At 36.3% G+C, this 22868-nt stretch overlaps 1 protein-coding gene across 5 annotated transcripts in view; it reads left to right on the top strand.

Moving 5' to 3' along the window:
- SANBR (SANT and BTB domain regulator of CSR) overlaps positions 1–17660 on the top strand; it is a 53710-nt gene extending 36050 nt beyond the window's left edge. For all 5 annotated transcript variants that reach the window (XM_059407792.1, XM_059407794.1, XM_059407793.1 and 2 more), the window contains 10 exons: positions 204–349; positions 1089–1188; positions 2902–2934; positions 4033–4132; positions 10347–10438; positions 11315–11343; positions 11639–11712; positions 12521–12609; positions 14328–14419; positions 15824–17660. In XM_059407792.1, the coding sequence (XP_059263775.1) occupies positions 204–349; positions 1089–1188; positions 2902–2934; positions 4033–4132; positions 10347–10438; positions 11315–11343; positions 11639–11712; positions 12521–12609; positions 14328–14419; positions 15824–15860 (792 nt within the window). In that variant the 3' untranslated portion in view covers positions 15861–17660. The remainder of the gene's footprint in view (positions 1–203; positions 350–1088; positions 1189–2901; positions 2935–4032; positions 4133–10346; positions 10439–11314; positions 11344–11638; positions 11713–12520; positions 12610–14327; positions 14420–15823) is intronic.
- Positions 17661–22868: the final 5208 nt, after the last annotated feature.

The raw sequence follows: 22868 nt of genomic DNA, 5'->3' as shown, positions 1-22868 counted from the left end.
GCCTGCCATTCTGTCTGTTTGTGCTCGCTCACTCTCTCTCTCTGACAAAAAAATAAATAAAATCTCTAAAAAAAAAAAAAAGGTGGTAAAATGGTTGCTATGACGATATTGCCAGGCAAAGAAGAACAAAATCATACAATCATCTTTACAGGAACATTTCTATAACAAACAACCTCTCTAATTTAGTGTCTCTTATGACACAGGGTTGTAAAGTGAAGGACCATGTGGCTGCTCTTGAGGATCAAGGTGAAGGTGGAGATTTGCCATCCTGCCCAACTGCTAAAATACTGGACGATCTCCACAAACACAAAGATGTCATCGTTGTGCCTTTTTCTAAAGATACAGTTAGGTAAGGGCAGAGGGGGAACACTGTGCTGCAGCTTTATGTATGCTTCACATATCAGAATCCTCCATTCTCTAGTGTTTCCCCAAATCAATCCTCTGGTCATTTACATCATTTCAGAAAGCTTACTGAAATTATATGTTAGCTCCCATTCAGGGAAAGCAGGTGTTTACTTGGTCGGAAAAATACTTCAAAATATTGGAGGTCCAAGGGGAAGAAAAATGAATAAAAGGAGTCTTTGGTGATTGAAAGTTTGGGGCCCGCAATTCCTTTTTTGAGGGTTTTTTCTTTGCCCAAGTTACTTAAGCCCTTCTTAAATGCCTGATTGATGCAACTAGAAAAAAAAAGTCAGTCGTTGAGGTCATCTTGCATAAATTTGAACTCCTTGAGTTTAGTCATTTCTGAAGTCACTTCTGTCATTTTGCAGTTGCAGCAGGCGGTCAGGTGGGGGAGTAGGGGACCCTTTAATGAAGGCCTTTCTCACAGAAGTACCAGTCATAGCAGCCCGTTTCACAACCTGGCAAGTGTTTGGTAGTACCATGGTGCTCCCCTATGGGCAGTGTCTTCTGCTGGGGGAATCACTAGATGAATCAAGCAATGTAAATGTTGAGGTGACATACTTTATGCTCAAGAACTATGTTTCTAAAGAGCGATTTATAAAATATTTGCAATAAAAAAGATATCATTGGCATTTCGCTTCTTATGAAATTGAATATTTCTCCATAAAATGTCTTTTTCTTTTAAGTGATTTTGGGGTTGGTCCCTGTGATGAAAAGAGTCTAGATTGTGATGTTTTACTGGAGCCAAATACACCATGGGGCCCCAAAAGTGTGGAGCTCAATGCTGTGAGTAGCTGTTTCACTTATTCTTTACTGATATAAACAACTGATGACATTTAATCTTTACCAGAAATGTAATTGGTTTAAACTTAAATTAAAATATTTGGTTGAGGGACGCCTGTGTGGCTCAGTTGGTTAAGTAGCTGCCTTCGGCTCAGGTCATGATCCCAGCGTCCTGGGATCGAGTCCCACATCGGGCTCCTTGCTTGGCAGGGAGCCTGCTTCTCCCTCTGTCTCTGCCTGCCATTCTGTCTGCCTGTGCTCGCTCTCGCTCCCTTTCTCTCTCTGACAAATAAATAAAATCTTTAAAAAGAAAAAAATTTGGTTGAAGGGTGGCCGGTTAGCTCAGTTGGTTAGAGCGTGGGGCTAATAAAGTATTTGCTTGATAAGCATTTACTGACTACCTGATCATAACAACAAGGTATTATGGTGACTTAGTAGGACTCTAAAGGTAATAGGACATGTTCCTTGCCCTCAACTAATAACTAATCAACTTAAATTTGGGGGAAAAATTTAACATGGTCTTCAGAGGTTTTATTATGGACAACTAATAATTTGAGAATTAAAGATAGAGTGAATGGGGGGGCGCCTGGGTGACTCAGTGGGTTAATCCTCTGCCTTCGGCTCAGGTCATGATCTCAGGGTCCTGAGATCGAGCCCCACATCAGGCTCTCTGCTCGGCAGGGGGCCTGCTTCCTCCTCTCTGCCTCCTCTCTGCCTGTGTCTCTGCCTACTTCTGATCTCTGTCTGTGAAATAAATAAATAAAATCTTAAAAAAATAAAATAAAGATAGAGTGAATGGGATGTTTTGTCCTCTCCTAATTCTATAAATTTCTTTTGGTACAAAATTCCTTTTTTTAAATTATAATCAGGAATTCATTTAGTTTTTGCAAGGTTTCAAAACAATTATTTTTCAGATGGCTGGATAGCTTTGGTTTTTTTGATTCTTGTTACTGACAACCAGGGAATCTCCAACTGCCTGTGAACTTCTGGGCTTTGTATTGGCTGAGGGAGCATTTACTTGACAAAGTGAAATATTCCGTGTAAAATGCATTGTAAACTTCAAATGTCTATAAATATTCAGTCACTAACATTAATTTATGAATTATATACCAAATAGCAAATTAGATTTCTTGAATATCCATATATAATCTGGTTCCTTAACTTATAGTAAAATATAAACATTAAGAAGTAATTGAAGAGGCCCTTGTGGCCTAGTCAGTTATGTGTCCAACTCTTGGTTTCAGCTCGGGTCATGATCTAGGAGTCATGAAATCGAGCCCCGAGTCACACTCTGCACAAAGTCTGCTTAAGATTCTCTCTCCTTCTGCTTGTGCTCTCTCATTCTCTCTCTCAAGCAAACAAATGCGTCCTTTTAAAAAAAAAAAGTGATTGAAATAGTTCAGAAAATAAGTTAGATTATCTCTACATGTGATTTGCTTATCCTTTGGAAATGACATTGGGAAGTATTGATTTTCTTTCTTCTTCTTCTTCTTTTTTTTTTTTTTTTTTTTTTGTAAACATGTTCTCTAGGCAGCAGATACAAAAAATTTGTAATACATCATTTTCAGCCTGAGTTTTAAGTTATGTTTCAACCTGGAAAGGAATTATACTTGCAGCTTTTTTTCAGTTCTTCCACAGTCTCCACATAAAAGTAAGGAGCTGCAGTCTGGGTAGATGCAGATTTATTAATCTCCTATTCCTTTGTCTTTCTTATAGTTTTTGTCACTGAAAAATTGGACTCTGCAACTGGTAAGTAAGCAAATATATTCCACTTTCATGGATCTTTTTCTTCCACAATTAAAGTTTAGTTTAATAGAAACTTACCAGTATCTTATTTTACAGATTTTAGTTCAAATCAGTTATCCTTTCAGCTTCTGTAATTTAGCACTTACTGAAAATGCCATTGTTTAAAATAGACATATACTCTATTATCTTGTTGTATACTCCTTAAGTGTCCCTAATGACTTCTAAAACTCACATTTAAGTCACATTAGGACATAGAACAAAAAAACAAATCTATTAAATTCCAGGCGAAATTTGTTTGTTTGGTTGGTTGATTTTTTTTTTCTTTTACCTATTTGCCACTACTCTGCCATCTGCCACCAATATTCACAAGAATGCAACTGAAATTTGGATCAGTGATGGCAGAAAGTGGGGTGGGTAGGCAGAAACAGGAAGCTGATGCAGCTATTGTTGAGTAATCCAGGACCACATTTATCCAGAGAATGTGTACCTATACTTGCTTATGAGACTACTTTGATAATGGCAATTATTATATTTTAATTTAATCTTAATATCAAGGAACATACATTCAGTTGAGTGATAAAGGTGCAGTTTAACAAATGCTGAGGACCTTTATGTGCCCATCACTCTGCTAGGATATGTGAAGGAAATAATATAAAAATGTTTATTGTAGGGGCGCCTGGGTGGCTCAGTTGTTAAGCATCTGCCTTCGGCTCAGGTCATGATCCCAGGATCCTGGGATCGAGCTCCGGGTCAGGCTTCCTGCTCCGCGGGGAGACTGCTTCTCCCTCTCCCACTCCCTCTGCTGTGTTCCCTCTCTTGCTATGTCTCTCTCTGTCAAATAAATAAAATCTTTTAAAAAAATGTTTAATGTAATGTGACTTTATCCTAAACATAGAAATTCATATGTCCATTTCCCAAATGTTACACTAGGCATTTATTACTTTATCAGATCTTGTGTGGCTCATTTAGAAAAGTGTGTTTGAAAAAAATTTATTTATCCAAAATAAATTTAGATAAATGTGTTTGAAAGAATCCATAAGAAATGTGTTAATACTATGTTTTTTAAAGGGTGTGTTTGTTTTGTTTTGTTTTTTAATTCAGAAACAACAATCGTTATTTTCAGAAGAAGAAGAATATACCACTGGATCTGAGGTCACTGAAGATGAAGTTGGAGACGAAGAAGAAATATCCAAGAAACAAAGTACTGATTTCTAAGATAAAATCAAGTCTCACTTTTATGAAGAGGTAGCATTTTAAAGTCTTTAATGCAAGGGGTGAGGAGTTAGCTCTGTAAGTCTACATGGTAGGCTGCAACATGGAAAAAAAGAAAAAGGAGCCTCCTCCATCAGGATTCCCAAATCCTGACACTAACACAGAATAATAAAAAATTATTTTAAAAAGTGCAGTGTTCTGAGAAATAATCCTCCACATTTTCACTTCAGGTGTAACATAATGGGTTTCTCAAAATGTGTGACTTATATCAGTGTGTGCCTGAGGTGATTTCAAGTGACACTCAAACGAAGCATTATGCAATAGTAATCAGAGTATGATTCTTTTTTTTTTTTTTTCTTTTTTAAGATTTTATTTATTTGTCAGAGAGAGAAAGAAAGAGAGTACCAGCAGGGGGAATGGTGAAGGCAGAGGGAGAAGCAAGCTCCCTGCTCAGCAGGGAGTCCTGATGCAGGACTCGATCCCAGGACCCTGGGATCATGACCTGAGCTGAAGGCAGATGCCTAACCAACTGAACCACCCAGGCATCCCCCGAATATGATTTTTAAGAAATTAAAAACATGATTTTATACAACTACAGAATAAACTTGTGTCAAAAGTTTTGAGCTCTTTGGCAAGAGAAATAAGGGAAAAAATTTGTTCAAAGAGCATTTGAAGACTTAGGTATTTATAGGCATTTGAAAAAGAATGTTAAAGAGTATTGCAAGTCAGATTCGAAACTAATTGATAACCAAGGCAGTAAACCAATCACCTTTGAGGTTATCTTCTAAACAGAAATCATTTGCATTTCTGTTAGATCCAAAAATCTGCAAGTTACAAATTTCACAGCATTTAGCCTTCAATCAACAGTAATAGGAGAGTCAGATACAGGATATTTTCCTTGAGATTTAAGTATTTCTACATGGCCTCTTAAGCAGTCCTCCAGTATGACACTAAAAGGACATACAACCCTCCCTTTGTCTTTTTTCCAAGTTTTATATATATTTTTTCTTGATGTGTCAAATGCTCTTATTAAAAAACTAGTTATTTATCAGTTATTTTATTTATCAATTATTTTAAAATTATAATTAGTCAAGGAGAAATGCTACTGTGTATTGTGTAAGGTTTTTTCCCCACAGTTGATTGAGGTAGAATTTATAATGGAGGATGAATATAATGAATTTTAATAAAATTCGCCCATTTTTAAGTATACATATTGATGAGTTTTGGCATACAGTTGGGTAACCACTACCAAAGTCAAGACTAGAACATCACCCCAAAAAATTAACTCCTGCCCTTTTACACTCAATTCCCTTTCCCCAGTCCCACCCCTCAGGTCACCACGAATCTGCTTTTGTCACAGTGGTTTACCTTTTCTAAAGTCTCATGTAAATGGAATCATGGGTAGTCTTTTGTGTGTGGCTTCTTTCACTTAGTGTGATGTTTTTGAGTTTCAACTATATTGTTGTGTATGTAAGTAGTTTGTTCCTTTTTATTGCCCAGTAGTATTCTGCTGTATGACTATACCATAATTTTTTTATCCCTTCACCATTTCATGGACATTTGAGTTGTTCCAGTTCTTGGTTATTATGAATAATGTTGCCATGAACATTTGCATACAAGTCTGTGTGGACATAGGTTTTCATTTTTCTTGGGTAGATACCTAGGAGTGGAATTGCTGGGTATATTTTGTCTAACTTTATAAGAAACTGCCATATTGTTTTGCAAAGTGAAACATTTTGCATCTCACCACCAATGTATGGGAGTTACAGTTGCTACACATTTCTACCAGTTCTTGGTATTGTTACTTTTTTTACTTTTAGCCATTCTAGTGATAAATTGTTCTAGGCAACTTCTCGTGTGCTAATTGGCCATTTATATACCTTTTTCATGAAGTATTTTTTTTTAATGATGTTTTGCCTATTTTTTAGTTGGATTGTTTGCCTTATTATTGAATTATAAACATTCTTTATATATATTTTGGATACAAGTCCATATATTTTGCAAATATCTGTCCCCAGTTTATGACTTGCCTTTTATTTTTATTAATGATGTCTTTTGAAGAGCCAAAGTTATTAAATTATCTTCATGAACTCTAATGTTTTAGTTTTCCTTTTATGTTTCATGCTTTAATGACATGAATCTTTGCTTACGCCAAGGTCACAAAGATTTTCTGCTATTTTCTTCCAGAAATTGTATGATTTAAGCTTTTCTATTTAAGTCTATGATCCCTTCCAGGTTAATTTTTATATATGGTATGAGTTACGGGTTGAGCTTCCCTTTGTTTTCCTATAGGCATAGCAAGTTTCCCCAGAACTGTTTGTTGAAAAGAATGTTTTTTCCCAGGGCACCTGGGTGGCTCAGTGGGTTAAAGCCTCTGCCTTCGGCTCAGGTCATGATCCCAGGGTCCTGGGATTGAGCCCCGCATCAGGCTCTCTGCTTGGCAGGGAGCCTGCTTCCCCCTCTTTCTCTGCCTGTCTCTCTGCCTACTTGTGATCTTTGCCTGTCAAATAAATAAATTTAAAAATATATATATTAAAAAAAAAAAAAAAAGAATGTTCTTCCCCCTTTGGATTACCTTGACACCTTTGTTTAAAAATCAAGTGATCATTTACACGTGGATCCATTTTTAAACTCTTTGCTCTCTTCCGTTGATTCTTATGTCTATTTTACATCAGTATTTCAGTACCACAGTCTTAATTTTTGTAGTTTTTAGTGATTCTTGAAATCTGGTGATGTATGTCCTTCAAAATTGTTCTTTTGTTTTAGATTATTTTCGTATTTTTAGGTGCTTTGCATTTCCTGTATATTTTAGATTAAAGGTCACTATTTCAACAAAAATACTATTGGAATTTGGGGGGGATCTTATTGAACCCAAGTATCAATTTGGAGAGAATGACTTTTTTTTTTTTTTTTTTTAATGATGGCAAGTCTTCTAATCCATGAATTTGGAATGTCTGTCCATTTATTTAATTCTTTAATGTCTCTCAACAATGCTTTGTAGTTTTAGTATGCAGATATTGACCATCTTTTGTTAAATTTATTCCTAAGTGCTTTTTCTATTCTGTTATAAATGGAAGTAGGTTTTTAAGAAAGTGTCCAGTTTTTCAGTTGGAAAATTTTTCAGTTGTTCCAAATGACCTTTTTTCTGTGTGATATGTAATGTGCCCTTTTTATCTTGATTCTTTCAAGATTTTATTTTTACTTTCAGAAGCCTGACTATGATATGCCTAAGTGTGGTTTCCTTTATGGCTATCTTACTTGGTCTTTATTGAGCTTCCTGGATTTGTAAATTAATATTTTAAACAAAATTTGGGGAGCTTACAGTCATTATTCCTTTAAGTATTTTTTCTGTCCCTTTTTCTCACTCACATGCTAGAATCCAATACATGTATGTTAGACCTTTTGATATTGTCCCTTAGGTTTCTGAAGTTTTGTTTCATTTTCTTCATTCTTTGCTTTATTTTTTGGATTGGATAATTTCTAATGTTTGACTTCACATTTCACTGATATATTCTACCATTTCAGACTTTCTCTTGAGCCCATCTACTAAATATTTCAATTATTGTGCTTAGCAGTTCTAGAATTTCCACTTAGTTCTTCTCTTATAGTTTCCATATGTTTGTTGAGATTTCCTATGTGTTTATTCAATAACACCATTTTCCCTTTCAAAATATTTATAATAGCTGTTTTGAAATCATTGTGGGCTAAATCCAGTATATAAGCTCTCTCAGAATGTTTCTGTTGACTCTTTCTTTTCTGAGTGGTTCATACTTTTCAGTTTCTTCATCTTGTGACTTTTGGTAGATTATCTGTGCAATTCCTATTTTGTTCTTCTGAGGGGTTTTGTTCCAGTAGGCAGTTAACTTGCCTGACCCAAACTGCAAAATCTGTCTCCCTCATGTCTCCACACAGGTTTTTCTTGGCTATTAACTGCTGCTATTTTAGCCTGACCCTCAGGGTCATACCAGCCAGTATAATTTTACTTCTCAGGCAAGGTTTTGGACAAACTTTCTATTCAGATTTGGGACTTACCTGCTTAGTGGTTTCCTTGATTTGTGGACTCCCCCTAGATTTCTAGTTGTTTTTCCAGTCCTAAGTAAGACTCCTAGAGCTTGAACTCTATGCATTTTGGGAAGGCATTTAGTCAAAGGTACAAGAAACTCTGATCTCTCACCAAAAACAATTCTGTCTTACAGGAGTCAACACCTGAACCTAATTTCTGCTTGCCTGTTTAGCTGGATTTCCTCTGGTCTCCCATATACTTTCATGATTTAACACTCATTTGAGCAGAGTTTGTAGTCACATTTTAGATCTTAAGTCTTTTGTGACTTTCTTCCAAAATTTTCCCTTTAAACTTTCAGCTTCTCTTACTTTTAATTCTATCATCTTTTTCCTGGAACTGATAAGGCTATAATTTTCCTCCCTTGGTTCAAGGTATTGGGAAGTGCCCTCAGGCAGAAAGCCATAAACTCACAGTTCTCATCTTATGCATCTTTTTGTTTAAGATTTTAATTTTAATTCCAGTATAGTTAGCATACAATGTTAGATTAGTTTCAGGTATACAACAGAGTGATTCAACAATATTTTTTTTTTGAGATTTTATTTACTTATTTGAGAGAGAGAGAGAGAATGAGCATGAGCAGTGGGGGAGAGGCAGAGGGAAAGGGAGAAACAGACTCCCTGTTGGGCAGGGAGCCCAATATAGGACTCCATCCCAGGACCATGAGATCATGATCTGAGCCAAAGGCAGTCACTTACCCGACCGAGCCACCCAGGTGCCCATGATTCAATTCTATACATTACTCTGTTCATCTCTGTCAGTGTACTCTTTAATCCCTGTCTCCTGTTTCATTCCTCACCCTCACCCACTTCCCTATCTTATGCATCTTTTAAATGTAAACACTTTCTACCTCCCTTTATTTGCCAGTACCTACAGGTAACAGTTTATAATACTTTTGTTCTGTTTTTATCATGTTTTCTTTGAAAGGAACTTGTATTCACATTCCATTATCAAATCTCACCGTATCATGTTCATTAGCAATTTTATAATACTTAGTTTATCTACTGTTTTAACTATAAACACATGTCAGGGACTCAGAGCTTGGCAGGAGGCAAATAAATCTATCTAGATTTTTAATACTGTTTTTATTTTATTATTTTATTTTTTGAGTGTGTGAGCAAGCATGAGCATGAGTAGGGGAAGGGGGACAGAGGAGAGAGAATCTTAAGCAGGCTCCATGCACAGCACGGAGCCTGACTTGGGACTGGATCTCAAGACCCTGAAATCATGACCTGAGACAAAATCAAGAATGGGATGCTTGACCAACTGAACCCCCTCCCCACACACCCCCACCACCCCAGGGCATCTGGGTTATTTTTGTTTGATTATTTGTTTGTTTTATAGTATCTTCAAGGTTATCTTCCTTGTAGCACATTTTACAGGTTTTCCATTTGTGGTAGTAATATAAAGTTTCCTTTTTAAGATAGAGCAAAAACTACACAGCGTTTGTATACATCAATATACAAATAATTGATGTTTGGGAAAGTGATTTAATGTACCATCCTTACATTCAAACATTGATGTGAGAGAAATGCCCCTTTCTCCTCCTTCTTTTCTCTTCCTTTCCTTTCTCCTCTACATGGTGAACCAGAATAAATTCAGAATATTGATTGTAGGAATGCTCCAGTCCAGAATACAATTTGTCCCAAATCTGTTTCCTCCCAAGGTCATTTCTGTCCTGTCTCCATTTTGAGTCTCATAGCTCTTTCTCCTACCCAAGCAAAAGACATTTTAAAAATTTTTTGTGAGTTCACTTATATTACTCTCAAACTATGTTTTTCTGAGTTATAGTTATTTTTATATATATAAAAATTTGGTATTAGGTGTTGACTCCACTATCACATTCAATTCAGAGAAATATGTTGATTTTTTCCAAACATTTTCAACATCTAATTTCATTGGGACTCTGAATTCATTGCCTTGATTTTTTCCCCCAAAGTTTTTCATCAAGTAGAAAGAAGAAAAGTAAAATGAACCCCTGTGAAAACACATTCAGTTTGACTTTTCCATATATTTACTTTTTATTTAGAGGTGATCTGTTAGTTTTAAGAAAGTGTTTTTTAAAATAGTTTTATTGTTCTTAAGTAAGTAACAAGTGCATTGGAGAAGTATGTGAAATATAACACTGACTTTCTGTTGTCAGGGAAAAAGGAAAAGCCAAAGAAGTTCACAAAACAACCAAAAAAGCAGATGTCTTCACCCTGTGGTCAGAAGAAAGAAAAGGCCCTAGAGAAGGTAGCTCTAAATTATCCATTACTGTTGTAAAGTTCATACTGAGTAATAAGCGAGCAAATATAGCCAAGGAAAATCTGAAGAAGAATAAAAATATATCACAGTGGAATGCTAGCAGTATTAAAAATGAACAAAGTCCGTACAAACTGAGATAAAAATCTCCAAGATATATTGATAAGTGAGAAAAGGAAAAGTGCTAAACAGTATGTGTTTTGGCATATTCTAACATTTCTGTAGCATGGATAGAGGAATATATATGTCTTTATATATGCATTAAATGTCTCTGAAAAACTGCACAGGAATTTGATAAAGACTCATTGCCTCTAAAGAAGGAAATTGGGAAACAGACTTTTCACTATATGTGCTATTTGTAACTTTTGAATTTTGAACCAATATTACTTATTCAAAAAGAAGATAGACTTTGAAATAAGAAAAGCAAAGTAGACTTTATAATTTTTAAATAAATGTATTTTATGGCCTTTTAAAATAATTCTTATTTCCCATGATTTTGAAGGAAGGGGTAAAAAGCCAGGTAGGAATAAAAGGACAGTAGTAATCATGTTTGACTAAAATTTTGGGTTCCAAAATGTATGAAAGGCTGGGTTGTGACTAGTTCCACACAATTACACTGGACAGGTTATACATTCATCTGCATGCTAAGTACCATAAGCAGACAACTCAGTAAATTCTAAAAGTTTGCATAAGCTGGGGCTTCCAGGTCAGACTGATAGAGCTGGATTCAAATTCTAGATCTGTATCTCTTTGGACAAGTTTCTTAACTTCTCTGAACCTGTTTTATTGCTGCTTTTTGTTACTAACTATAAAACTAATCGGTAAATGTGTTCTAATTGAGCCTTAATGTTGTCTCCTCTTTTTTAGTCAACTTCTAGAGATGTGTCTCCTTTCATGTGAGTATTCCTCCTTAATCCAATCAGATACCCACTCTTTTTTTTTTTTTTTTAAGATTTTATTTATTATTTGACAGAGAGAAATCACAAGTAGATGGAGAGGCAGGCAGAGAGAGAGAGAGAGAGGGAAGCAGGCTCCCTGCTGAGCAGAGAGCCCGATGCGGGCCTCGATCTCAGGACCCTGAGATCATGACCTGAGCCGAAGGCAGCGGCTTAACCCACTGAGCCACCCAGGCGCCCTCAGATACCCACTCTTAAAGCATCAATGCTGATTTTTGTTTAATTTTTCTAATAGTGTGAGTATGCAGAAGAATAAATGGGATGCCACAAGATCCTTGAGATTCAACCAGGATGCACAAAGGGAAGATGGTAAGTTATAATATGTACATAATGTACAAATTCGGTATAAGTATCAATGATAGGAATCTTTCATTTTATGAAGTATGCTGAATAGCTTAAAATGTTCAAACTAGAATGAGGCTCAGAATTTACACATTCCCTTAGGAAGCAACCAGAATTTTTATTTGTTTGTTTGTTTGTTTGTTAAAAGATGGTGGGGGAAGGAAGGCTTTGCAGAATCCCAAGCAGGCTCCTCTCTGAGCACAGAGCCTGATGTGGGGCTTGATCTCATGACCCTGAGATCATGACCTGAGCTGAAATCAAGAGTGGGACACTCAACCAACTGAGCCACCCAGGTGCCCCTTAACCAGGGTTTTATTAGTAGACAATCCCTGTAGATAATGTACATATTTTATATTTATATATATATATGTGTGTGTGTGTGTGTGTGTGTGTGTGTATAGTGTATATAGGTGTATGTGTATGTGTGTGTGTATGTATATTATATATAATGTGTGTAATATATATTCATATATGTTACATATAATATACACCTGTGGTTTGGAGGTGTCAAGCTGATTGTTGCCCCTTACTTGCACTCTAAAGATGACTATCATGTTTTAGGTTGGTTTACAGTAGCCTTAAAAGCAGCACAATTATCTATATGAGCCATTTACCACTTGCTACCTGAAGTTCTTCAAAGATAAATAAGTGTATATGTCTATAAAATGGTATCCAATGGTATTTTCATAAATTCTCAATAACTGAAGTGTTCTTTAAGAAATAAAAATTATAAATCATCCTCATAAAATGTTAGGTTTCTAATTTTTTCCTGCAGATCAGCGACGGATGTCTGAAATTACAGGGCACCTTATAAAGATGAGATTGGGTGATCTGGACCGAGTCAAGTCAAAGGAAGCAAAAGAAGTAAGAATAATGTGCTAGTATACCGTGCTTGCTTAGATATACCTTCCTACTTTGTTTTCATCATGAGGTATATAAAGATGCTCTAGAAAGAATCTGAAAAGACCAACTTAAATACTTTAATATATTTTTATATTCTCTCACAGTTAGCTTGACTCAGACAAATGTTCTCCATGTTATTATCCATGGCCCATGGGTCCTCTATAGCACACATAGTAACGTAGTTTATTCCTGGAAGTATACTGTCACCCCAACAGTAGATTAACCATGAATGGCTGACCAAATACTGACTACCCAGAGGGTGACTTTTTGGAAGTTGCTGATTTCAGTTAACTCTGTAGTCAGTGCTTAGATACTATTTCTAAAATAAAAGGTCATCTTGCTGAAAGTGATGACTAGAAATACCGATGTTCTTACTAAAGTTATGTATTAGTCATAACACTATTTATCAACATTAGTATTAGTATTATGTATTTATAATTACTCTTGCCCTAATTCTTTTATTTAAAAATTTACTTCCTTATAAAACTTCTAAAATATTCCTTTTTTAAATTTTAATTCCAATATAGTTAACATACAGTGTTAAAACTTATAAAATCTTTGTGACCTTGGTTAGGCAAATATTTCTTAACCATGACACCAAAAGCATGATCTATAAAAGAAAAAATTGACAATTTGGACTTCACCAAAATTTGAATGACACTATTTTTGAGTGTCACTTTTTTTTTTTAAAAGACACTATTAAGAAAACAAAAACATGAGAAACTATGTGTAAAACACTTACCTGGTAAAGGATTTGTGTCCAGAATATACAAAGAACTCTGAAAATAATAAAATAAATAATCCAATAAAACTATATGGGCAAAATATTAACCAGACACTTCATGAAGGAAGGGCTGCAGATGGCAAATAAGCACACAAAATGGTGTAACATCATTAGTCATTAGGGAAATGTAAATATAAACCTCAGTGAGATACCCCTGGATACCAACTTGAATGTCTTAAAAAAAAAAAAAAAGTAAAGAAATGCTGGCCAGTTTGGAGAGCAACTGGAACTCTCAGAGGGAGCTAGTAGGAACACGGAAAGGAAGGGCCACTTTGGAAAACAGTTTGTCAGTTTCTTATAAAGTTAAACACTTACTCACTGCAGAGATCAGTTCATACATGTTTATGGTGGTTTTATTCAGAATTGCCAAAAACTAGAAACAACCCAAATGGCCTTTACCTGGTAAATGAATAAGCCAACTGTGAAACATGTAAAAAAGAAAGAGCTAGTGATAAATCAGCAACATAAATGAATCTCCTGCACATTATGCTAAAGTGAAAAATGCCAGACTAAAAAGGCTCCAGGCTGTACGATTCTACTTATATAATGTTTTGAAAAATGCAAAACTATAGAGACAATAAAAGAGATCAGTACTTTTCAGGAACTGATGGTGGCAATGGGTTGACTTATGAGAGGCACCAGGGGGTTTTCTTGGGGCAGTGGAAGTGATGTATGTCTCCCTTGTAAGTATTTGTTAGAATTCAGAACTATACACTACAAAGGGTGAATTTCACTGTATGTAAAACTATTCACAGAAATTATAATTCAAAGAGCCTAAATTTTAAAAATCAAAATAAAACTGCTTGTTAGCTAAAAAGTAATGCCATTTTAATAAAGCAGAGCTTCTGTTGATTCCATAAAAATAACAACTTCATTTTGCCACTTTACTCTGAAGTTCGCAGGAGGTATTTATTCCAGACTCGAAGCGCAAATCAAGGCCTCAGTGCCAGTCACTACACGGCAAAGCAGCTCAGAAAAAAATACAAGGTAAATCAGTATAAACAAATTCAGAATGCCACTGGCTTTGAAATAATTTTCTTTTCTTTCTTTCTTCTCTTTCGGTGGGGGGTGTGTGAAGATTTATTTATTTATTTTTAGAGAGAGAAAGAGGGAGTGCAAGCAGGGGGAGGGCCAGAGGGAAGGAGCGAGAGAGAATCTCCCGCAGACTCCCCCCCTGCCCTGCCCCCTGAGCATGGAGCCCCATGCAAGGCTCAATCCCAGGACTCTCAAATGACCTGAGCTGAAGTCAAGAGTAGACCGCTTAATGGACTGACCTACCCAGGTGCCCCGTGATTTTCTTTTTCTAGGGAAAATCATATGAACACTAGCAGTACATAATTGACGTTTTGTTTTGTTTCAAGGATTAGATGATCAAGACACTAATCAGAACCAGGTTTTAACTTAAACTTAAGGCTTGAAAAGGTCATAAGCATAAAATTTAATGAGAGTTGTTTTTTTTTTTTTTTAAGTTTTCTGTTGATTGAATCAGCTCTGTTCTGAGCCAGCAGCGGATGGGAATGTAAGCTCTACTGCTACTGTGAATTAGTAGAATTTTATACTGTTTATATGTTATATGTTATTTGTTTAAATCATTGAAGTCATTCCTGTTCCTTATTTTATTTCTCTTAATAAAGTCTAACTTGTTGGATTCTCTGTCATTTTAAGTCACAAATTTTCTTTTAAAGATTAATAGTTACTGAGATTGGATCATTAATTCTACAGATCCAAATGCCTTATCAGCAATTCTGACATCTGAAACCTCAGAAAGCCAACAAGAGGGACGCCCGGGTGGCTCAGTTGGTTAAGCAGCTGCCTTCGGCTCAGGTCATGATCCCAGCGTCCTGGGATCGAGTCCCACATTGGGCTCCTTGCTCAGCAGGGAGCCTGCTTCTCCCTCTGCCTCTGCCTGCCATTCTGTCTGCCTGTGCTCGCTCTCTCTCTGATAAATAAATAAAATCTTTAAAAAAAAAAAAAAATTGCCAAGACTTTAAAAAAAAAAAAAAAAAAGAAAGCCAACAAGACTTTCTTTGTTTGCCACTTTGTGGCAACTCAAACCCAGAATGAGCTACTGTGATGCTATTTATAGTTTTTATTTATCTCACTGAATATAAATGTTCATTTGTTTCACTGAAGAAACATTAATATGTTTGATTATAGGGCACCGCTGCAATCCATAATATACAATATATATATATGATGTTATCTCCCTACCCCCCCCAAAAAAATCTGAATTCCAAAATATGTGTCATTCCAAGGGATTTTAAAAATGTATTATGGGGCTACATGAAATTTCATTAAACTTTGATGGTGTCAAGCAAGCATAACATAAAGCAACAACTTCCTATTATTTTAGAAGCACCTCTGACCTTCTTTTCTATTTAAAAAATCTAGGTCTAAAAGCCGTTTTGGTCCAGGGCGTCCTGCATAAAGCACCTTAACTATAACTAAAAAGAAGACACACCTCTGGACATCTGAAATTGCTCACTTCTTGAAGATCTTCCGAACAATGACTTCTAAATGTTTTAAGTTATTTGTTAATTATTCTTGCACTACATAAATCATAACACTGAAGGAAACACATAGTTAGGCCTTCTGAAACCTAAAATTGTAAATATGAAACTTCTTAAATCTGATTTTCCTTTAATGTGATACTAGGCTATGTAGAACATTAGCATTTACAAATTTGCATAGTTAAGACTCCTGATATTTGTTATCCTTTATTTATTTGAAAGAAAGGATACCTAAACTCTCAAGTAGCTAAGACTTTTTAAGACCTTAAAAAATTAAGGGACCACAGCTAGGTGGTGGTGCTGTGCATGTCTTTCGGGCTGTAAATCTTGGGATAGCATTGGGAACTGCAGCTTATGTGATGAAACTCCCAGTGATGCTGATTTTAAGTTTGCATGAATATTAAGGAGTGACAGGTCTCCAGATTGCATTAAATAAATTTTCAGGGTGTGAGGTATTTCCTGTGTTGGCCAGGAGGGTTAATTTTTTTCAGCATTATTCCATGGAAAGCACAATGTTAATCCAACTTGTTTTTCTTTCAGTTTCTAATGCTTATCTGTTGGTTATCTGAGCTGAAATTACTGATTATTACCTCTTGTTCTGTGACACTAGTGCCATTCTGAATGTGTTAAAATAACTATTGATAGTTTTAGGATCGTGAATCATTTCAGTTGTTTGAAACACCCACTGTGCAGTTCTCGGGGCTCTAAAACTTAACCATATTTTGAAAGCCATTCAAATAGCCCCTTCCAACAGTTAAAGTTATTTTTTACTTTAGCAATATCTAGAAAGCAACATTCCCAAAAACATCTGATGGGTGAAAAATGGCATGCATTCAGTAGAAATCAAACTGAATTCTGTTTTATAGATCATGTCTTAATTTTTCTAACCAAGCAGAAAGAGTGCTCAGGGAAAATTTGTTCCAAACCATAAGCATATAAAAAATTTTGTGTTTGGAAATTACTTGTGTGTAGACCTCTGGAAAACTTTAAGATGCACTGTTTCTATTTTCAGTCTTCATTTGTCTTGTAATTGGAATTTCTTCAAATTATTTAGAGAACAGGCTTTGATAATGTGTGACAGAATGGCAGTCTCTATTGAAATACTGTAGTGCTAAACTCAGTTAACACATAAAAAAATCATTTTAAGTGAGTGTTTTAGTTGATAAATGAAGCTAGATGTTACTCGATGTTATATGTGTGGCTTTTCCAAGTTTTTTGAACTTCTGTTTGCAAATTTTGTTCTAGTTTAGATGTTTTTCAGTTGTTTGATGTTTTTGAAATAGATTATAAAATTTTTATTTTCAAAAGAAAATGTTTTATGGTACATGATCTGTAAGCTCTGTTAAAAACCAGAGTCTTGTTTTTTTTACTGTATTCTCAAAAAGGCTTAAGGCCTGTCCATATTCTATAGGGCAGTGATGGTCACTACTAGAAGAGGAAGTCTGCTCTTTAGATTTTTAACTAATGGTAAAAAGGCAAATTGCTTCTCCCCTGGGAGGACTGTACCAGTGAATTGATTTTTACAAACCAGAATTTATCGGATTTTGATTCTCTTCAGAATATGATTTTTATTTTGTTAATGTCTGTAATATATAGCACAGGTACCAAAAACATTGTAATCATATTCTTAATTGTATTTCTTTTGCCAAATACTTCAGAAGGGTTTAATTAATTCTGAATTCACATGTCTTTAATTGAAATAAATGTTAATGTCAAGAGTTGTTTGCAAAGTCCCTTGATCTGAATCATTCCACCCTCTCAGAAATAGTCTGGGTGGGCTCTAGAGCACAGGCTTTCATGAAAAAATTAGCTCCTTTAAAGGTGGTACTTTATATGTTTTAAGATGGCTTTAAATGAGGTTATCCTGGTAAAGATTCAGCCAGATATCTAAAGGATAAAATATTGCAGGAAGATTACATGGTAGCAGAGCTGATTCCACACTGTTGCATCATGTTGTCATTTTCCCTCTTCAGAACATTCAGCCAGATATTGTGAGATGTGCTAATTGCTTTGGAAGCTGAGGCTAAACCCCTATGATGCTAATCTGCTAAGGGCAAATTTTAATATAAAAATAACAGAAAATACCTTTTACATCTAATGCCTGGGATTGATTCTTCAGCTATCCTTCAGCTATTTATTAAGCAACTATTATGAATCTCACCTTTTTGTACCTCCCAGTTAAAAGGTACCGGGATACCTAGCCAGTTCAATTCAAATAGACTAGCTTCCCCACTCTCATTTAAAGCCCATCTGGTGGGGAAGATGATGTGGTGACCACAGTGTTCCCACCCTTATGGGATTGTTGGAGGATTAAATGACTTAATAAATCTAAAACAATTAGAACAGTCTTTTCTGGCTTATAGTATACCCTCTATCAATGTTAACTATTATTATTGTTGCATAGTTATTTTAATATTTGCAAAGTAGCCTTAAATTCTTTAAGATGGGAGTTTTATATCCTATATTTTGAATTGCTAAGAATGGTGGGTGTGGGTGTGTATTTAGTGCAAGAAAAAAAAGAGGCACTTAATACTTTGGTGGTTGTTATGGCATCATGTGTTACTTAAATATATTAAAGGGTTTGGCTTATATTTAGACAAAGTTAACAGAATTTGAGGGAGGAGCTAGATAGAAAAACCATTTCCTGATACTGCTAGTGACCTATACTGTTTTCCGACTTTTACTGAAGGAGAGAGTGAGAACTACAGATAGTCTTAGAGCCACCCTCCTGCCAAGATGTATTATTTTCTTTCTTTCTTTCTTTCTTTTTTTATTTATTTGGCATAGATTGAGAGAGAGAGGGAGATAGTAAGCTCAAGCAGGGGAAGTGGCAGGCAAGGAAGAGGGGAGCCTAATGCAGGGCCCAATCCCAAGATCCTGGGATCAGGGATCATGACCTGAGCGGAAGGCAGCCGCTTAGCCGACTGAGCCACCCAGGGGCCCCATCCCCTCACTTTCAATCTGCCTACAAGAGACTTTTCAAGTCTCTTGTAGGCAGCATTATAGATGGGTCTTGTTTTTTTTAATCTACTTTTTAAAATCTATGTCATTTTGATTGGAGCATTTAGTCCATTTACATTCAAAGTATATAGGGATATAGGTATAGATAGGTATTTTGCCATTTTGTTAACTTGTTTTGTGGTTGTTTTGTAGTTCTTCTCTATACCCTTTCTTTTTCTTGCTCTCTTCTCTCACAGTTCACAGATTCTCTTTAGTGATATTTTTGGATTCTTTTAATTTTTTGTTTATCTATGACTGTTTTCTGATGTGTGGCTACCATTCAGTTTGTATATAACATCTTCTGTATATAGCAGTCTGTATTAAGTTCATGATCACTTAAGTTTGAACCCATTCTTTATTCCTCTCCACCCCACATTTTAGCTGCATAGTGTCATACTTTACATCCTTTTATTTTGTGAGTTCCTTGACTAATTTTTATAGATACACTTACTTTTACTGCTTCTGTAAGTAGCAGAAGAAGCTTCTTACTTTTCTTATGGTCTCTGCTTTCCACTCCCAGAGTCCCCTTTAATACTTCTTGTAGGACTGATTTAGTGGTGATAACTACTTTAGCTTTTGTTTGCCTAGGAAACTCTATCTCTTCTTCTGTTTTGAATGGTAGGCTTGCTGGATAGACTATTTGTGATGCAGATTTTTTTTTTCCCTTTCAGCATTTTGAATATATCATGGCACTTCCCTTTGGCCTGCAAAGTTTGCTAAAAAGTCTGCTGATAGCCTTATGGGTTTCCCATGTATGGAACTGTCTTCTTTTCTCTTGCTGCTTTGAAAATTCTTTTTCATTACTTTTGCCATTTTAATAACTATGTGGCTGGCTGTGGACCTCCTTGGGTTGATTTTGTTGGGGGAACCTCTGTGCTTCCTGGATCTGGATATCTGTTTTCTTCCCCAGATTAACAAAGTTTTCCGCTATTATTTCTTCAAAGAAATTTCGTGCCCCCTTTTCTTTCTCTTCATCTTCTGGGATCCTTATACTGTGAATGTTATTACACTTGATGGAGTCACTAGTTCTTTAAGTCTACTCCCATTTATATAATTGTTTTTTCTCTAACGTTCTTGGCTTGATTACTTTCTGTTATTCTGTTGTCCAGGTCACTAATTTTTCTTCTGCTTCCTCTAGCATACTATTTATTCCATACAGTATATTTTTTATTTCATTCATTGTTCTTCATCTCTGATTGGTTCTTTTTATCTCTGTGTTAGTATCTCACTGAGGTCCTCCATTCTTTTCTCAAGTCCAATAAGTATCTTTTTATGATCATTACTTTAAATTTTCTTTCTTTTTTTTTTTTTTTTTTTTAAAGATTTTATCTATTTATTTGACAGAGAGAGATCACAGGTAGGTAGAGAGGCTGGCAGAGAGAGAGAAAGAGGGAAGCAGGCTCCCTGCTGAGCAGAGAGCCTGATGCGGGACTCGATCCCAGGACCCTGAGATCATGACCTGAGCCGAAGGCAGCGGCTTAACCCACTGAGCCACCCAGGCGCCCTACTTTAAATTTTCTATCAAGCTTATTACTTATCTCCATTTCTCTTAGGTCTCTTGTTACGGTTTTGTCATTATTTCATTTAGGACATAGTCTTCTGTCTCTTCATTTTGTCTAATACTCTGTGTCTGTTTCTCTGTTGGGAAAGTCAGCTACATCTTTTGATCTTGGGGGTAATGGCAGTAGGAGGAGGAAGTCCTCTCATGCAGTGCAGTCTAGGGTCACATTGGGCCTGAGTGTAGGCAGACCAGGCATTTGCCAGAGATGCAGTAGCACCAAACTGCTGGATGCTTTCCCTGTGTTGTCACCTGAGAAGTTTTTGTTGGTGGGTGGAGGCTGCAATGAGCAGACTGTCTGCCCCTAGCCCACTGTTGGGGCCATTGTCTAACTGGTGTATGTGGCTATCTACCCTTCACCCCAGGGCAGGAGTAACTTTGCAGTAGTGTTGGCTCCTGTCAGGGCAGCTTGCACACTGGCAGGCTTATGGCCCTGGTTAACAAGGTATGTGCTGATCTACTTGTGAAATGAGACCTGCCACCTTGCAAGGACCAGGGTCAGCCTAGGTAGATCTGCAAAGCATACATGGACATGGTACACAATTTTAACAAGGCACATGTAGGAGTTAGGCAGGGCCCATAAAATGCAAAGCACTCTGGTCAGGAGACTCATATTGGCAAGGTTTGCACCAGTCTTCTGGGGGAGAGGACCCACAGCACAGGGAATGAGGTGTGACTGGAAAGGACAGATCTGCCAAAGCCAGGTGGGGTGCTCCCAGCAGTTTGTAAGAGACCTAAGTGAAAAGAAGATAAGTCATATGCCTGATAGAGATGGTAAAGTAACGATTGTAGGGGGTGCTGGCTGGCTTAGTCAAAAGAGCATGTGACTCTTGATCTCAGAATTTTGAGTTCAAGACCCACACTGGGTACAGAGATTACTCAAATAAATAAATAATGATAAAATTCTGGACTTAAGAAAAGAGTGAGAGGGCGGGGCTTGGTGAAAGCAAGTTAAATAGTAGACATCAGTGTGTGCTGTTTCCTGCAGATGGCCATGTATTCATTCTTCTAATCATAAGTAGTCATCTACTTAGGGAAGAAAGTGGACTTTTTTCCCAGTAAGTAGTAAGTAGTGTAACTAAATAGTTATTAAATGACATCTAGCTTTGTCTGATGAATCAGACTTTCTGACAGTGGTTCTGGAGTGAGCCTGGAGTCACCAGGTGAATCTGTTACACAGATGGGTTGAAAAACCACACTGCTATGTGACACAATATCTACTTTTATTTTATTTATTTTAAAGATGTTATTTTTAAGTTATCTCTACACTCAATATGGGGCTTGAACTCACAACCCCAAGATCAAGAGTCATATGCTCCACCCACTGAGCCAGCCAGGAGCCCCAAGGTGATATCTTTCAATGACAACACTGTAAACCTCAGCCAGAAATATGTTCGGGAGCATTAAAAAAAAATCAGAGTAGTATGGATTCTGACAGCAGAGCACTGCCATAAGGTGGCACTAAAAGTACAAGGAAACCGTAACTTAAATGAAATCACACAATGCACTTTATGCTGAGCCTTCTTACCAAGTGTGTCTGTGTATACTGTTTGTATAAGAAAACAGAATATTGGAAAAACAACTAGTGAGGGAAATTATAGTTAAAACACATGAGGAATCCTAGGAGGCAAGTGAGAAAAAGGAAGACAAACAGAAAAAGAACAAGGAGTATTACTTTTCAGATAAAGTTTAAAGTTGATGCCCTTCCTCAGTGCCAGAACTGCCTGTTCTCACAGCCATGCTCTTTGCATATTTATTCTACAGGTTCTATAAGCATTTAGAAGGCTACGGTGGTTCTGAAAAATGGAGAGGGGGAAAAATATTTAAATAATCTGAACAAGCCAAAATAAGTGAGAAAAAGTGAGTTAATACAACTTGTTAAATATATAATAATGAAATGTTCCTTCTTTTAGTAAATATTTTAATTTACCAAACAACATCCTTTAAATGAGTAAGTTAAGGTCCAAATTTCCTAGCCAGCCAAACTGTGGGCACTGTCCTCACTGCAGTTGTCCAGAGATCGGCTGCCCTGTTCCTCCTGTCCTGCTGGGCAGAGATAGCAGACAGATTTACGTCAATATGTTAATGGAGGGTATGTCAGTGATAGAGCAGAGGAGGCAGAATTATGGATTCTCTTTCTTTTCACTTTCACTTGCTGGTATTCTCTTTTTGCTTATCATTAAATATTTCAAATAGATGGAGGAAGTCCAGAGGGTAATACAACAAACATCTAGGTACCCTCCATTCAGCATTTTGACATTAATAGCATGATATATATATATATTTTTTTTTAAAGATTTTATTTATTTATTTGACAGAAGAGAGATCACAAGTAGATGGAGAGGCAGGCAGAGAGAGAGAGAGAGAG

This window comes from Mustela nigripes, chromosome 7, assembly GCF_022355385.1.
Source record: "Mustela nigripes isolate SB6536 chromosome 7, MUSNIG.SB6536, whole genome shotgun sequence".
Taxonomy (NCBI): domain Eukaryota; kingdom Metazoa; phylum Chordata; class Mammalia; order Carnivora; family Mustelidae; genus Mustela; species Mustela nigripes.
The sequence above is the reverse complement of the archived record's forward strand: the minus strand, read 5'-3'. Positions and strand labels throughout refer to the sequence as shown.